This window comes from Parus major, chromosome Z (assembly GCF_001522545.3).
Source record: "Parus major isolate Abel chromosome Z, Parus_major1.1, whole genome shotgun sequence".
Classification (NCBI taxonomy): Eukaryota; Metazoa; Chordata; class Aves; order Passeriformes; family Paridae; genus Parus; species Parus major.
In genome coordinates this window covers 13,850,676-13,869,110 of record NC_031799.1, presented here as the reverse complement: position 1 = coordinate 13,869,110, position 18,435 = coordinate 13,850,676, and the positions used below count along the sequence as shown (strand labels likewise).

At 39.3% G+C, this 18,435-nt stretch overlaps 1 protein-coding gene across 1 annotated transcript in view; it reads left to right on the top strand.

Moving 5' to 3' along the window:
• The first annotated feature begins 4,255 nt into the window (after positions 1–4,255).
• FGF10 (fibroblast growth factor 10) overlaps positions 4,256–18,435 on the top strand; it is a 59,597-nt gene continuing 45,417 nt past the window's right edge. The window contains exon 1 of the mRNA XM_015652093.2: positions 4,256–4,861. Coding sequence (XP_015507579.1) covers positions 4,525–4,861 — 337 coding nt within the window. The 5' untranslated portion in view covers positions 4,256–4,524. The remainder of the gene's footprint in view (positions 4,862–18,435) is intronic.

The following is an 18,435-nucleotide window of genomic DNA, read 5'->3' as shown; positions in this document are numbered from 1 at the left end:
TCTGCAGTTTGGAACAGATATACAAAGGGAAGCATCTGAGCCATTGATGGCATTTGGCATTCTACACCCCATTTCTGGCAGAGCTGCCTCTCTGGCAGTGACAATCCTGGCTGAGACCTCTCTCAATGAAATCACTGGCAAATTTCCCAACACCTTGAATAAGAACAGAATTGGTACCATGACCAATGATGCATGTGCATCTCTCATCATACTGTAAGCAGCAAATGTTCATGATCACAATCTAGCAATCTAAACTGAGGGGCTAGTGACATCTGTAAGTTGATTATATTAGCACCCAAAGACATAAACAAAACTTATTTATGTCACCAAAAAAGATAAGACCTTGACTAAGGGAAATCATGCAAGACAAAATTTATTTTATGTTAAAATAATCCTTGTCTGATCCAAGTCACCTACTTAACTAGGGAAAAAAACAAAACAAACAAAACCCAGCCCAAAAGTGCCCAAATATCCCTCTCTGCTGATCAAAAGACAAAGACGTGACATAAGGTATTGCTATAAGTATTTAAAAAAAAAAAAAAAAGCCTATTTTTCATTAAAATTCACCCGTGCAACTCATTTCCCTGAACGCTCTTTAGAGAAAAAACAGCTCAAAAAAAATTTTTAAAATATGTTTTTTGCTTTTTACAAATTTTTTGGAAAGTGTTTTCTATATTTCATTCTGGATGGATCAACATAATTCATCATTTATAAAACTGCAATGTAGGAGATATTTCACAGAATTTTACAGTGGCAAAAGGCAAAACAGAAGCACTGTTTTTGATCAGCAGGTACCATTTCTAGTCTAGGGCTTATACTGAAGGTAGCTGCTTTTCAAGCTTAGCAATGGAACAATTAATAAAGAAACCCATTAAGGTCTGATTGTTGCTGCTAAAAAGGAAGGTTGAATTTCAGGCCTTTGAAGTAACTGAGAATGATTCAGGCCTCATTACAGAGATATAATCTACATTCATACATTTATGTTAGTGATTCAAATCTATTGGGACAGATTGAATTCCGTTAAATTGTGCATCTTTCCTGTGGAACTTTTCTCAGGCTTTCTCAGGCTAACCTAAGAGGTGACCTGACAATACAAAGTAGTGGGGTATTTAGGGATTCAACTGTGCTATAAAAGAAAGGCTATACAGAAAGTAGAAAAAAGAATGAGATATAATCTAAAAAGCTATGTCAGCTTTTCATTTGGACTCTGTTTTGTAAATGCCCTCCTTGTCATCACACAGGATAGAAAAGGACTCTATGCCTTGCAGTGCTTAAAAGTACTGCCCTGAATATTGCACCTGCCAGAAGCAGATCTTATGTGAAATTCTGCATATGTTGAATTCTCTGCTCTTAAGCACAAAATCTTACAATGAATACATAGTCATGAGCTAGAAATAGGTTTAAGCATAACTCTTCTTGAATAAATACAAGACAGTACCTATTTTTTCAAGGTTAATTATAGCTGTTTAATCCCAAAATTATTTCTAACTCCTGCCAGAGATCCTAAAATGCAGATTCACTTTATTTTCCACCATCATTTGACAGGAAAAAGAGAAAAATAAAAAAGAAAGATGTCTTTAAATCTAGAATTTTAAGATATTTTAGAAATTGTTCATAATTTAAGCTGTTGGAATCAAAATAATGTCAATTTCAGAAATAATGTGTTGTTTCCTTCATGATCCAGGCAGCACTCTTGACAAACATTGACATAAGCTTTGTAGACACACATGTAAGCTGTCAGGCATTCACAGAAAGGAGGGGTTTCCTTTACATTTTGTTTTGTTTCTCTACTTTTTCAAAATTAATTACCAAAAGGAAAAGCCTTTGGCAAAAGGAGAGCCTAAATCAGATTTGCAAAACGAAAGATTTCTGAAATGCTCTGCACTCAGTGCAAATACATGCAGAATAAATACTCTGAAGTACCATAAACAACATCGTAAAACATATTGATTCTAACATTAAATGGTTTCATTTTTAAGGCTGTTTAAATGTCACCCCCAGCAGCTGAACACATAAATTTAGGAACCAACTCTCTCCAGAATAAACACCATAATTGGAGAAAATAATTTCTAATTTCTGTTGTGAAGTTAACAATATATTTAACATCCTAATCTAATGAATCTGTCTAATTTTAGAACTGTTTGTTCTTCCTGCATTTTCTGTTGTTTAAACTAAGATTTACTCCAAATGCCAAATGGAATTGCATAGGAGGTTTTCCATTGCATTCCACTGATCTGCATTATTTAACTGCCTCTATTTCAAAAAGGTTTTGGTTTTACTTATTGAGCTGCTCACAGTGTTTCTGTACCTATTTCCCTGATATTCCATTCTCTTAGCAAATGTTCCATCCACTTGTGTTCCAAAACAGGTACTTAACAATGTTAAATACTGATTAAAATATAATACCTTGCATGCTGCCCATACCCTGTCAGTTCCTGATGCTTTATTCTGGTGTTAAAATATAGTACATTATACAGAAGATGCTTGTTACTTACAGGGAAAGTGAACAGTTCAGTGATGAGCCAGAAATATTAATCTGTCATAACATTCAGTATGTGAAATGATAGATCCACTAGAAGACATGGAATCATAGGAAAAACCAACAATGTATGCCCCTCCAGGAAAATAATAGCTTGAAAAATTACTTAAAATAGCCTTGAAAATGGAAAAATTGTTTCTTTCTGGCAAGGGAAACTGCATTAGTCTAAAAAAAAATTAAAAAGACAGCAAAGTATTCAGACAGATTTTATGGGGAAACCTTTGCAATGCCAATAAAATCCCTTTTGCTTTGATGTCAGACGCGTGATTCAGTAAACGACTCATGTTAGCAATTAGAAAATGGTCATTTAGGGCCCTGATTTCTTTTGAGACAAGGAGAGTGAGGGTGGGGAAAGAGACACAATAAATCTTGAGAGGCTTAAAAGGAAGAGCAGGCTAAAGTGTGAACTTTTTATTTCAGCAACGGAAGCGAGAAATCAGTGATTCATTGAAGGAGGGAGAAAGACCTCCATGGAAGCTGGCAGAGAAGAAGGAAAAGGAGTTAATTATGTCTCTTCCCTTTTTACTCTCTCTGACCAGTTTATAATCTGCTTTTCCAGGGTCTGCCTGTAGTATATAGTCCTTTCCAACCTCTCCACCCAACCCCTCCTCCAGCGGGGGGAGGGGGAGATCTAGCAGGCAACAAGCTCCAGGTGGCTTTCTCAATCATTTCACTGCCAAAAAAAATAAAATAAAACCCTCCCCTAAAAACAAGTTGGGGTTTGGGGGGTTGGTTTTTGCTAGTTTGGGGGGATTTTTAGGCGAAGAGGTTGGCTGGTTGAGGGTTTTTTTCCTTGGGGGGGGGGGGGGGGGGGGGGAGGGAGACTGGAGGAAGAGTGAAGGGGGAGGAAAGCCTCCCTGGAGGGGATTGGTTCAACTTGGAAGACAGGGAAATTAGTAAAGCATGAGTCTCTAAGCCATGCTGGTGGCCGGCGCTCCGAGGAGAAGGACGCTTTAGGAGCAATTAGCAGCGAGCCGAAGGCGGCGGCTGCCGCGGCTGCCGCAGCCCGGGAGGAAGCGAGGGCAGCTCCCGGGGCTGCCTCCGCAGCAGGCACCGCTCGCTCCAGCTGCAAAAAGGTTTCAGATGTCCCACCACTGCCTGACCCCCTGCAAATAAGGGCTGACCACCAGAGGCACATCCCACCTCTGACTTGTAATCGCTGACATTTAGGCTACAGCTTCCAACCTGTTTACAACCAAAGGGGGAGGGAAAGGAAAGGAAAGGAAGGGCGGGGGGACAAGTTGGGATTTCTCCCTCTCCCTTTCTCTCGGGATTTTTTTTTTTTTTTTTTAATACTGTTCTGGAGAATTCAAAGCAAAACAAAGAAACTTCCTCCTCTGGGGTTGTCAGTGAGAAAAGGACGAGTTGTGCAACTGGTTTGGGATTTGCAAAAAGGCAAGAGGGTGGGGATCAGAAGAAGGTGCAAAGCCACAAAGTGTGAGTGCATGTGCGTGTAAAGGTGTATGTGTGAAAAATCCATTCCGGCACCCCTCTCCGCTGGTTATTATTTATCTTAGTCGTTGTTTATGTTGTTGTCATTGACTTTGCTGTCATCTATTTTTCAGACCTTTCTGCATCTAAGATGGTGAAGAAAGGAGTGAGGAAGAGAACAAAATAACTACTGGAAAGTCTCAAACCAGGTTGGGGAGTGTGTGTGCATGTGGGGAGGTGGGGAAGGGAAAAAGGAAAGAGGATTAACCACAGCAAAGCAAAAAAAAAAAAAACACCAACCAAAAAACCAAACCAACAACCAACAGCTCTTTTTTTCTGAGGGAGGACTCGAAGGATTAAAAGGCAGCAACTTCTGAGGCGATTTGTCCCCTGAGTTATGGATGTTGGTGCACTTACTTCAGGCCAGATCAGAGCTCAGAGGAATCTAACCAGAAGCAGCAACCACCGTCTCTCCACTTGCCTTTTACCAGGTTTTACCCTTCCAGTATGTTTCATTTGATAAGACATTTTCCAGCGCCCAGAGTTTCAGTACAATGTGCAAATGGATACTGACAAATGGTGCCTCAGCCTTTTCCCACCTGCCTTGCTGCTGCTTGCTGCTGCTCTTCTTGGTGTCTTCTGTGCCTGTCACCTGCCATGACCTCGGCCAGGACATGCTGTCCCCGGAGGCCAACAACTCCTCTTCTTCATCATCCTCCTCCTTCCCCTCGTCCTTCTCCTCTCCTTCCAGTGCGGGGAGACACGTGCGGAGCTACAATCACCTCCAAGGAGACGTGCGCAAGAGGAAGCTCTATTCTTACAACAAGTACTTTCTCAAGATCGAGAAGAACGGCAAGGTCAGCGGCACCAAGAAGGAGAACTGCCCGTTCAGTAAGTACGGCTCTGCCGCCGCGCTGCCGGGCAGGGGCCGCTGCGCCCCCGGGCGCGGCCGCCCCGGGCCCGAGCGCCCGAGCCCCCAGCTGGGGAGGGAAGGGAGAGGTGGCGCCGCGGAGGGGAGGGGGCGCAAGGCAGGGTTGGGTGGGCTCGGCTCGGCTCCTCAGGGACGCCGCTCCCCGCCAGCCCGTATCTGCGAATCTCTCCGGTTACATTTGTTTTGCAAATGGCCTCGCTGAGCACCGTTTGTTTCTTCGCCTGGCAGAAGAGCAAATTAGAAGGATTTGCAAGGAAGTGGCGGGGAGTGTGTGGGGGACATTGTCTCCCGAATCTGAAAATCATTATCCCCTGTCATTAGAGTGCCTTGACGAGAGCGCTGCATTGGAACAATTAATCGATTGCCCGCACGCTCCTCTCCCCGAGCCGCCCGCTCCGCGCTCCCTCCTCCCCGCTCCCGGGGCAGGGGTGTTTGTTCCTGCGGGCCGGGTCCTGCCCGGGTGCGCTCCCCGCAGCGGGGGTGCCCGGCGGCGCTGGGAGCCGGTGCGCGGCCGCGCTGCCGCCCGCCGTGCGGCGGAGGCGGTGCCGGGCTGCGTCCCGCCGGTCCCGGGCTGCAGCGCCGCTATACCGCTACTCGCTCCATTGTAAACATCTGGGGCTGCCTTCCCACAGACCTCACACGCGTTTCATTGTCCTTCTCTTTCTTTCTTTTCTTTTCTTTTTTTTTTTTTTTCTTTTTTAAATAAATTATTTCAGAGCAAAAGCCATATAGCAGTCCCATAGCTGAAGTTTCGAGCTTTTCTCCAAAAGTAATTAGATGCTTAGTAATAGCATGCTTCTGATAATGTGTATTTTGGCTGTTAACGGTAGAAATGTACCCTTTACTTGGTTTTCCTGCCTGTGCAATCTCAAATTGAACTGTACTAAATCACGATATATTGCTTTCTCTTACAAATCTTAAGTGATTATAGGAACATGCTGAGAAAGTAAGCTCTGTTATGCAACTTGAGGAAACTCTAAGGCTTTCTTCATTGGTAAAAAAAACCACATTTTGGATCTTGTGTTGTTTTACGTAAATCCAGATAAATTTGGGAATAAATCTGCTGTTAAATTAAAACAACTGAAAGTGATTCAAGTAGATCCCTTGTTAGCTGATGTGTAAAATATGGAGTACTTCAGCAGGTTGCCATGCTGTATTGATAGACACTGCTGTTAATTCAGCTATATTTCTAGAAAATACTCATAATACAACCTAAAAAACAGCGAGAAAAGGCTGGAGTATCATGTGTCGCTTCTTCTCTTGCTCCACCTTGAAGCTTCATGCTTTATCATGCACTCTAATGTTTGCAAATACTTTAGATGTCAAAGCAGCTGAATCTTACCACCTCCCTTTCTGTGTTTCATAGAAAGGCAAATTTGTAAAAAACAGAGCTGTGAGGGGGGCTTAACTTTGATGGATTTGTGTGGAATGAGGTCCTAGAATGGACCTTTCTGAGATTACCTTGGGATTTGGAGGAGAACCTAACCCCTAAAATAGAATTCTGACAGCTTTGCAGGCATCTCTGAGATCATCAAACCATTCTGTATGGCACACTGCTGCCAAAAAGGGCTCTAAGGTGCCCACTCTGATAGCAGCATACTCAGGGAAATAACTACATATCCAAGCAGTCCCACTTAGCCAGCAGAATTCTTCAGTGAGTAAACTTACCCACATGCTTAAACTCTTGCAAAATCCTGCCAAGTAGAGGTGGAATACACTGAATACATATACATCTTCCTACCTTTTCAGGCTGCAATGCAACAAAAACCCCCCACAACTGTGGGAGGGGGCTGTGTATGGTGTGTCCTGGTTTTCCAGTCAGTGCATCAGAAAGAGAACTGGCCTTCTTACTGGTGTCATGGTTACTGTCACATCTGCAGAGTATCTGCTGAAATAGAGGAGAATGTAATTTGTTTCATATAAAAGCAAAACAGTGTCTTTATTATACATAATGGCATCCTATCACTGAAGATTATGTGCAGTGAAGAAAGGACTGCCATCACCCTAAAACTTGTAACTTCCCTACTGTATTTACATAACAAAGGCCGACCTAGTGCACAGCCTCCAATTCAAAACTATTGTCATCCGGTTGACAGAAGTCAGAGTTCTATGTTGTTGATTAACAGTCATTATAATATGCAGTGTGAAATTGTGTTTTCTGTGAAGACTTAGTCTGAGATCATTTAAAAATATATTTATTGTGCCTTTATTCAAGACTGTGTAGCAAAATGTTGCAAGTGAATTCACTAAACCTATGTTTTTCACAGCATCATGTGTAGCAGTGCTATCATAATACTGCTATAATCCCCAGCTGGACTGATTCCATGAAAAGATATGGTATCTTTCATATGGTCTGAAATAAGTAATTGCATGTGAATTGATTTCTGCCTCGCAGAGAGTTAGCTAGAGAGGCCACTAAATTGTAGCCTGTTTAACATTACAGGCTATTCTCTAAAATTAGTTTCTCCCTCTGAAATCATGTTTTCCTAAACAAATCAGAGTGGCTATTGACACACAAGACCGAAATATTCTAATTTGGAGGCTCGTTTTCTCATATGCTAATGTGTAAAATCCTTTTATGCTGCAGTAAAGCCTTATCAGTAGGTCTGTAAGATCATGATAGGTTGTGTAATTAGACAACAGCTTTCATGGCTCACTGCCAATTAAGCAGTGTCAAGTAAGAAGAACAGTTGGAGAAAGTCAGAATAAACATTCAGAAAACAGAATTTAGTCTCCAGCCTTCAAACGGCTCAAACAGCATTCATGGATTTGCTCTATAAATATTGTGTGGAGTGCACTAAATTAAAGTTTACTCTGGCAGCTGTGTTCCAACTTGATTGCTTGGAACTACTCCATCATCCTTTCTCTACCTATGGAGTACCAGGTGGTTCCTGACTGTCTGTCAGAAGAACTTGCAGCACTTGGCATGGATGGAGGTGTCTGTCACTAGATAGATGTAGGACACTTTATTTTTTGTTCCTTACATCTGGAAGTCAGTCCTCAAAATACAACTGCTACCTTGTCCTGCAGCACCACAGCTGTGAAGCCCCTTGCCCTGTTCTTGACAGAGCCCTCCACAAGCACAAATAAAGAGAGCTGTAGTGTTTTCTGGAGGCTTATATACTAGATGAAGGACAAACAAACTCAAAAATCCTCCAAAGAGCAATTAATTACAAAAGCTTTCACTATAGCTCTGGCTCAGGCCTTGGGATCACCAAGAGAAGCTTAAGACATATATTAAAATTGAGAGGGACCTGCATGAGTGCAGTCTGTGACTTGACTCTCATATGGACAGTTCTCTTAACTAAGATAGTGAAACTATCTGGGATTGATGGTTGGAATGCATTAAAGCTACATGATATATGATAAGCTGGTTCAAGAAAACTTTAATGTATGTCTCAGTGCTAAACAATTTTCAATTGATTTCTAAGGCAACTGTTCACAGTACCATGAGGGCACACAAACTTCAAATTTGCAGCACAGACCTTATCATTTGAAGAAAATAACAAAACACACAATACTTTGTTAGCAGCAGCTGACCTGCAGTCTGCAGAGGGAGTTCTGCCTGAGCAAAGATTGCAGGATGAGGCTCTTACTCAGGTGCGTGTTCAGTGAGTGTCACCGTGTCACTGAGTCCGGAGATGAGTGGGAAGGATTGCCGGAGGAATCCCTGCGGGCTTTGAACCAAGCAGTGCTATGCAAAACCTACAGTAGATGGCGGCACAGCCACTGCCTGGTGTCACCTCTGCTCAAAGAGGTGGACGAGAAGGGTCTGCATCCTCAGCTCAAAGCTAATTTAGTTCAAGCAAAGCCAAAAGGGCTTGCATCCGTAGATTCTCTATTAATTTGCTTTCTGACAAACCCAAGTGGACTATTTCAAGAAAATGACACTGTGTTGCAGAATAAAATTGTATGTCAGGGGAGCTAGCAAGAAGTAATTGGCCACTTCCCACAAGCTAACCTATTCTGGGCTTTTCTTCTGGGTATTCAAGTATCTTTTATACTAAGCTTTAGGAACTCTTGAAGTTCCTGATGGTCTTCGGTTTTGCTTTGGTTAGCGTGGGATAAGCTTAGCAACACAGTGAGTGAAAGCAAGAAAGTTTTGAGCCTCATTCTTTAGCCCAAAAGATTGTAAGCAGCCATTCAACCACTAGACCTACTGAACCTTACTAATGAGGATTTTAATTGTGTGCATATATACATGACATATAAATTGGTATTTGTATTATAGATTGGATGTTTTGATTAAGTATGCTTCATTTGATACTCATTTTTTTACCATACCTCCAGTGCAGAAAATTAATAAAGTGCCATAGGTACCTTAATATCAGTTATGAAGCCCCAAGAAGATTAGAATAATTGATAAAATACACTCTTTTGCTCCTGAACAATTTCTAAACTAACTGTTTGGGATTATTGACTCCTTTTCATACGTGTTTGTAAATTAAAGTGAGAACTTTTCACCATTTTCCTAAAGACTGATTAGTGTTTTGCTGGTTTACTCTCCAAAGAGTTCTGTTTTATGGCCTTACCAAACCAAATACTTAAAATAATGAGCATTTTAAAGTAATTTGAAACAAAGGCTCCTTATTGTGACATGTATATGTTCCTAAAGACATGATTTCTCAATTTCAGTTTTTTATTTTCTTCTCTTTTTTAGTTGGGTTTTTTGTTGTTGTTCTTGTTTTTGTTTATTTTGGGTGGGGTTTTTTGTTTTGTTTTGCTTGGTTTTTGTTTTTGTCTGTAGAACTCAGTTAAACAATTTATAACCAGCAGCATAAAACCATAGGCGCTTAGGATTTATGAATGTGGAAAGAATTGTACTATTTAATGTCTACATGACACTCTCCTGTTACCCTTACTGCATTCCTGCCTTGTAGACCCTCCATGCTGATACTGTAGCCCTGTCATAAATCTTTACAAAATACACAGTTGTAAGAAGTCTTTTTGTCTTCATAAATCCAACTTACAGCCATTTGGGAAAAAAAAATATCCCAAGAGTTAGGAGCAACTGAGAGTTTGTTCCTAAAACCCAGGAGAAAGAAAACAAGGGGTGTACAGGTTTATAGATGCCATGTTTCTGTTTTAATAGGAGGGTTCACAGGTAGTGGCTCGGTCAAAACTTCCCTTGAAGATGGCATTAGCTGAGTGAGCAGTATAGAATGTGCTTACACTTCTGAAACATCTTGGATGCATTCACTCATAGGATAAGATCCTCTGTTTTGAAATAAGGCATTTTAAGATGACTTTCAGATGTCTTTGAACTGTGTGTGTGAATAGGGGCCTTTTCACTTCAAATGAAAGTCAGATCAGATCCTGCAATAGGGGAGTTTTCATTTATTGCAGAGAGCCTTTCATGTAAAAAAAAAAAAAAAATCTTTCTATGCAAATTTTGCAAACCTGTGTGTTAAGTTAAAAGTCATGGGTACCTGTATGAACACAGAGCACCAACTTTGGTGATGTGCATTGCTCACTTTCCCTCTGAGAATGCAATATAATTGCACAAGAAAGATTCTATGTGGGAAAAATGTATATGTGAATAATGTTGTATTTCTATTTTTTAGGCTTAGTATTTGGGCTGATAGTGACAACAAAGCAGAGAAATTACTTGCTCAGCTTGGAATTTCTTATATACTCCCTTCTTGGCATTGATATGCCATGACAAAACATCATTTTCTATTTTGTGAAGAGGTTTTTGAATCAAGCTCTTACAGTCTCTTTTTCCCCAAAGCAGCACCAGGTAGAAATTTCATCTTGCTCATTTAAACATTTGCTTTAAACTACGGCTTGTAGTTGTATACATCACTGAACTACTTAGTCCTGATATTCTGGGGTATATCATCTAATGATCTTTTCGTCACTTGGAACAGCACAAATATTTTGTTTCTCAGCATTGCCAAGCAGCATCAGCTTGATGAGGCTGCACGGAAAAGCAACTCTTGCTCACTCTGGGCTGTGAATACCAAACTACCAGATGAGAAGTGAAGGACAGGTTTAGTTAATCTTAGCCCATGTTCATTTCTCAGTTGATAGTTGTATTAGTGCCACTAGTCTAACTGTGTGTACCTGTCAAACAAACTTCCTTTCTTTTGCTTTGACAATTTATTTTTATGATATATTTTGCTATCTTGTATCCTCTCATTGCTCAGGTGCTTTAACACAGAATAGTTAATGGTTTTTGCAACGTTAGTTCTGTTAACTAGAGGGATCCTTCCCTAGCTCCCCTAATTGCTTCTGTTTCTTGTGCCAATTTATTGTAAACCAACATCTCTGTTGGTTACAACATAGTAAAAAGGAGACAGGAAACAGTGTTTCATGAAGTTTTGAAAAGTCAGCCTGGGAAAGCTCTCTGTGTTTATGAAGAGAATTAAAATCTTCAAGGGTAAGAGTCAGGAGGAAGTGGCTAGATCTTTAATCACTGAATGAATTTAATTACTAAATCTTTAATCACATTAAAACTGAATTAATTAATTAATTGTGCAGACTATTAAAATTGATATCGGTGTTTCATGAGTACAGTGCAACAAATGGAAGTTGCAGGGGAAAGAAATGGTTACAAGCAAGACAAGTCTCATACTAAATAGTGGCTTTAAAGGCACTGTTTTTAAATTAGGTCACTTGTGTTCTTTCTTTGAACATTCAGTTCTAATTGCAACAGTAAATCAAAGAATACGCTCAAAGTAGATTCCCATGTAAGGTGGACAACTGGACAGTGCCTTTTTACTGCTACTAACACGTGCATCCAATTACTGGGTTGATATACTCACAATGTCAGCTGTAAAGCATTCCCCTATTTTATAGTTAGCCTAAAGAATTATTAGCCTGTCCCCTTTCACATTTACCTCTAAATAATCTGTCAGTAGTGTATATCTTCTACAGTTAAAGAGGAATTTTCACACACATCGAAGCTGACTTTCAAGAAAAAAGGAAATGTTGAAACTACACCAAATTGTTTTGTTTCTTTTTTATTTCCCCTCTTCCATAATTTTTGGTGTTGTCAAAGAGAGGGAAAGGTTATAGATAGTAGGAACATGAATGATTGTGAATGTTATATAAAAATAAAGATCATATCTTTCATAAACCTTGATTTAGGAAAGCAATATGATGCCTGCGCCTTTCATGGTGGAAAACATATGTGAAGGACAATTAGTTGTTTTTTGTCGTTCCTGACTCGTCCTCCTACATGGGGAGCAGAAGTGAAAATGAGGGGGTTGTGAAGGTGGGGGGAAGATTGTGAGGAGTCTCTTTGCTCTTCTTCCTTCTGCCATTGATATTAGAGGTTCAAACATAGCATAGAAATAACTGAAATGTAAGTTTTCTTTTAGTTTCCTGACACACAGCTGTGCAGCTGTAGTCAGCATGTGTGGGAGTTGGGGAGGGAATGCTGAAGCATTTTGGAATCATTCAGGATGTTATTTAATTGGAATTAAGGCACAGTGCTAAGTGGAGACGGGGTATAAATCAATGATATTGTGCCCGCATTAGAGGAAGTGGGTGGGATGTGTGACAAGTACCAGATCAGTACTAGAAAGGATGACAAGAAAGAAATAGGGGCAGCATGTGTCATGAGTGGGAGAGAAGTGGGGAGAGGGGGAGTGTGGCTTACCCCTTTTGGCAGCTGTGAACTGCCAGTGATGTTGAGTTGTCCTGGCTGATCACATCTGTTTGCTCACAGACTGAAACTATGAAGACATTAAGGTGCCTCTTGAGTTTGTACAAAGTGTGTGCTTGGTGTTAGGTATGAACTTTCCACTCCAAATTTCATTATGCCTTCTCTGACCCTATTCTGTATATATTAGATACTATTTGGTGACTGATCTAGGGTTTTCTTCCATTTTATCCTCCTCAAGAGGATTAATAACCTGCTTTATTCCTAATATCAAATTCAGTATGGACTACTTGCAAGCCGAAGGGCAGGTGAACTGGCCCGTGAAAGTAATAAACTACTTGAAAGACCTAAAAAATCTGTATTAAAGAAGAAAAAAAAATTAAAAAGTTTGGGCTTTATTTGGTTGATTTTCCTTAAATTTCAGTATGCTAATACTACGCACTATATTTGTTAAGAGAAAATATACCTGAAGGACATCATGGCATCCTAGAATTCCAAGTGGTTTGATTTTTGAATCATGGAATAGGGTGGAATAGAGAGTTTTGGTTGCTGGTATGTTTAGTGTTATCAAATATGTCATATTTTGCAAGTTTATCATTAAGTTTAGAAGCAGATACATAGTTAAAAGTTTGTTGCTACAGGGAGAAAGGAAAAAATGTGTGCTCTAGAGGGGAACAGGAGATGACTGCATTTAACACAATATTTTATAAGACTACATGTTTAGTGTCTTCTTTTTACAGTTTTATTATTGCATTTTAGGAAATGCTAAAGCTTCTGATATTCTCTGAAGTGGTCTTTTAACTTCAACAGAACAAAGTTTTTTCTCATTTATTTCCTAGATACTTCTTTTTTCTTTATGGGTTTTCCTGAATGTAAACACCAAAAGTATAAACCATGTAATAAAGCTGTAGATTTGTATAACATCCCAAGTTAGAAGGGTCTCAAAAAAACTGTCATGTCCAACTTCTGATCCTGCACAGGGTGATCTGGGAGTTGATCTGAAAGTACCTCTCTTATCCTCATGAATTATCCTAGTACCTGTGGCACATTTCCCTTGGAGACAAGCTAATGAAAACCTTCCCCTGAACTGTAACCTGGGCTCATGACTCTGCCCCTCTGCCCTGTCTCAGAGGAAGCTGAGTGGTGCATGTGGTTCACATTCTGATGACAGGACACCTTTCCCTTGTCAAAACACTAGTGCTAATAACTGCAACACAGAAATTCTGTGCTCACTGAGGATCTGTAACTGCAAAACTAATGGTAACATGAAAAGATGCAGAAGAAGAGTCTAGAGCTAACCTCATCACTCTCTTAGTCTGTGTCTGTATCTAGGCCTGGTTACTGTCTCTTCAGATGCTAAAAAAACCCTCCCATACAAGATACACATGTAGTTTTGGTGCCACCCTTACAAGTAGCTGGGTCAACAGCTCATTTTCCGGCTGAAGAGCTGAGATAAGGCACCACCATGTGTAAACTGGAGCATAAAATTACTACAAACCTAGTTTCACTGGGCATTCCAACATACAAACCATTGCAACTTGCTTTTCATGTGCTTCTAACACAAATACCTTAGAAAAGAAGGTAGAATTACTTTTAAGAATTTACTTTAAGAATTACATTTCTTAAGTAGAATGTAAGAAATAGAATGAAATTGTGGTTGTTTCAGCTTCTTAGAGATGAAGATGATGATGAAATCAAGTCCAATTATTATGAACAGACAGATATTTAATGTCATGTCTGATAGCTTTTATTCATAAAGCAGCATGACCTCTGCTTCTAAACACCCATGAGCACACATAAGCAATGGCTCACTTCTAAGTTCAATGGGTTGTTTATACCCCTTAAGCTTCTAATAGAAAATTCAGTAAGGCAAGTACTGGGAGGTACAAGTTATATCCTTTCTGAGGCTTAAAGGTAGATTCAATATAAGCAGTTTTGGTGCATTTCTTGAATTTTGCTTTGTCGACAGCCTACTCCTAGACCAAGAATTATGGAGGGAGATGCTGAGACGATGCAAACTGGGAATTATGGTGTTTCCTATTGCCAATATATGGTGGGAAATACTGCAGGACAGGGAAAGGAAGACAAGGCAACACTGCTTGACAGGAAAAGGGTGATGAGGCTAAAAAGAAATCTGTGGTCCAGGTGCTATGAAAGACCATTTCATTCACAGCTTTCTGTGTCTGAATAACCCAAAAATCAAAATTTGAAACCAGCCTGTACATGCCATGAACCCATTAAAACTAAGCAGAAACTCTGTATTAATTATTCTTTGGTACTTCCTTTTCTCATATGACATAGACCAGTCAAGAACAACAACTTCAGATTGTTTAAAAGCTGGTGATTATTGTATATGAAGGAACTCCAAGACAGAACACACTGACATACTAAAAATATTTTAAGAACAATATGGAAGACAGAATGATTACTGTCAGTAAATGCAGTGTACAAAATACCTTGCTATAGGGCTTTGGATGAGAAAATACTTTTCATCTGAATGAAGAGATTCTCACAAAACAGCTGCTCAGCCAAATTTGTCTGGGAAAGAAAAGGTCCAACAACTGTTCTCTTTATACAAGGGATTGTAGGGTATTTGAAGTTCAGAAAGATTCTGAATGACTATGGTAGATTTTTTGTCTCAAAACAAGACTGAAATAGATACAGACTGAAGAAATTATGTAGGATTGTAGGAACGACTGTCCTTCATCCTGTGCTGTGAAAGTACTGAGGGGAAAAGGAAGCTGAGGCAATCCTCAGAGTTACTAATAGTCCTCCTGGTGATTGTGAAGTAGCACAGAGTAGGAACCTGCTTAAAGGGAGAGGGTAGATGGCTTTGACATAAAGATAGTCTGCAGGAATTAAACTTTGGGTATAAGGAATTCCATAAAGTATTAGGAAATACTTGGTTTTATATGCTGGTCATCCATTGTGCTTCAAAATTTCTGAGATTATTTGAGTCTAATTTCTCCTTAGCTCTTTGCTGCTTATGAAATGAAGTTAGCAATGCTTCCTACACAAGCAAGGGTCTTATGAAAGACAGTTATTTGTGAAACACACCAGTAACACCATGGTGAGTGCCAGGGAAAAAAAAAACCACCCAGAAAGTAATCATCCTCTTCACTGAAAAGTTTGGATATAAGAAATACTAAGGGAAATTGTGTCTTCCTATAGAGCAGGAGAGAACAGGCTCATTCTGAATTCTGTCCCACTAAGGTATTCTTGTCTTTCAGCAGGAAAAACTCTTAAGTTCCAAAAAATATATATACTGCAAGCATTCTGTCAAGATTACCCAACAGATTTTTTGCATACCATAAAGCAAAGGTTAATGACAAAATATCTCCTAATCAAATAGGATGAGTGGAGGCACATATTTGATCTGTACTGTAAAACTGGATCTGGTTCTGCTGCATAAGCATTATAATCACAAGTAATGTTAAAATTTCTTTTGCTTTGAAGGTATGAACTAGAGTGTTTCAGCTCAAGGATCTGTATAATTTCCATAACTAAATAGTTAAAATAATAACTTATTTCACTGTCTAGGCCTATTAGTAAAAGAAATTTGAGCAGGATATCCTTCTAATATTTATTGTATTAATGTAATATGTATTTTTGGAAGCGCCTTGATTTCCCCAAAGGGTTGTCAATCTATTGGAATTAACTAGAATTATTTGTTTGGGTTTTATTTATTTTCTACCATTTTTTAAATTATTGATACTTCCCCTTTAGTGTTACAGACATTATTCTTTCAGTTTAATTTATTACAATAACTTCTACATGTCACAACTTTCCTTTGAAATGACAGCCATCCAAGTTAAAGTCTTTTCAACTTTAGTGAAAACACTTATAATGAGGCTGACACTTGGCTCATGTGGAATTAATCTGGTCCCTTGGTCATTTCTTCAGTTTCTCCTGCTGCAGTCAGCTCTCAAAAAGACATATCTGCAGCTGGGGAGTACATAAGATTAACTTCCGCCTCTCTGTGGCTTCTTGCCTCAGACCACACACCAAATAATTCCTCAAAGCATTATCCAGATTTGCTCAAAATTCACCATGCTTGCTTTATTCCTTCAGTTCTGCCACACATGCATTTGTGGACTCTGCTTACAGCTGATTCTCCTTATGAAACAGGAAACATTTTGCATAGATAACTATTTAGAGACAAACACTCTTGAAAAATATCTATATTATTTTTTTCTGTAGAATTCTTCCTTTTTCTTGTTCTAGTAGTTTTATACATGTACACAGTAGACTACAAGTTACAGCAAGACGTAACTTTTTTGTTTCCAACTGTACTAAGGACATAATAAAGACTGATACAGCTTTTCATTACTAACTGAATTACAGTAACTCCTTCACCTAAAATGATTTTTTTTTAAAAAAAAAAGAAAAGCACAATTCAAACAAAAGTTTATATCCATGAAGAACTTTTATTAAGTTCAATAATGATACAAAAAAAATTGCAGCTGGAGGAAGTGGAGTCAGGTCTCTTATCCAGGGACCTCCAAACCTTAATCACAGTTAAAATCTTTTAAACAGGAGTCACAGATGTGAGGTATACATACATGTGCTCACGCAGCAATGCAGACTCGAAAAGTATCTGATGATCAGCCAAAAAAACAGTAGATAAAAACATTAATTCTCTCTATTACCTTGTACTTTATGCAAGAAGTTATAGATGAGATTTCATTAAGCCCATAATTGGGAAGGGAATGTAATTTTGGTGTTTGAGTCAACTGCAGATTGTCAATTTATGATACTCTTACTGTTGGGGTTTCAACTAAATATTTTTTCATGGAGGTTTCAGAATATTTCAGCTTTCCAAAGAGCTAGTAAGTATATATAAATTCTTCATTTCTAGATGTGCTGTGTGCGCTAAGCTATAAGCTAAGCTAAGTTCTGCGTGCAAAACTCCCTTTTCAGATATACTGACAATGCAGGACATGCAGCTAATGCACTGTGAGATGAAATTTCCAAAGAATCTGTAGAGGCCTGTCTGAAGAGCACACTTACATTTTGCCCCAGCACGAGAAAGATATTCAGCTCGTAGAATGAGTCCGGAGGAGAGACTCTAAGCTGATTGCAGGCCAAAAATACCTCTTGAGAATAAGTAGAAATATGTGACATTGTTGCAATATTTGAGCACTTGAATGCCTTCCGAAGGACTGTAACAGTCTTTACCTAGAAAACGATGACAAATAGAGACTTCTAGACACCCAAAAGCAATTTCAGAGTTTAGTCAGTTAAAGAACTTATCTGTTCTTCAGCTCTCTTGTTCCACTGGTAATGAGTCCTAGTCAGCATGACCTTGTAGCAGTTTGTTGCTGTTGCTTTTTCTTTTTTTGCATTCCTTATCCAAATGGTAGATTTGTTTTCTGATTCTGAAGGAGAGTTAATACTCACAAGTCATTTGTCACAAGCCACTAAAAGTGTCAAAGTCTTACAGCAGGTCCTTGGTGGCTTGTTAATCTCTCCTTTTTTACCCCCCCTCCTTTTTTTAAAGGAAACAGACTAATTCACTTAAGCATAATGAGAGCCATGCTTGCTATAGCCTACTATGTCCTACCAGCCCAAGTAAAATCTGCCTTGTTTCTTCACCTCCTTTTCTTGGCTTCAACAATTAAACACAAACTAAAAAGCACAGGCTTTTATGGCACAGCTATTTCATATGTCAAACAAAAAATGGACGCTGCCGTTTTCTTAACAGAAAAATATACAAATGTGCTTTTCCTTTGTTCCCCCCCCATTCTAAATTATCATCAGCAACATGCAAAAGATAAACCTCTATGTTAAATTGGGGGACCAGATGTATGTTTAACCTCTCACCCTCATTTTTCTAACTGGCTTCCATTAGGAACAAAAAGTTAATATATTCTAAACAAAAATAACTGATATGGTAAGGTGAACTTTTCAACTGGGTAAGAGTTC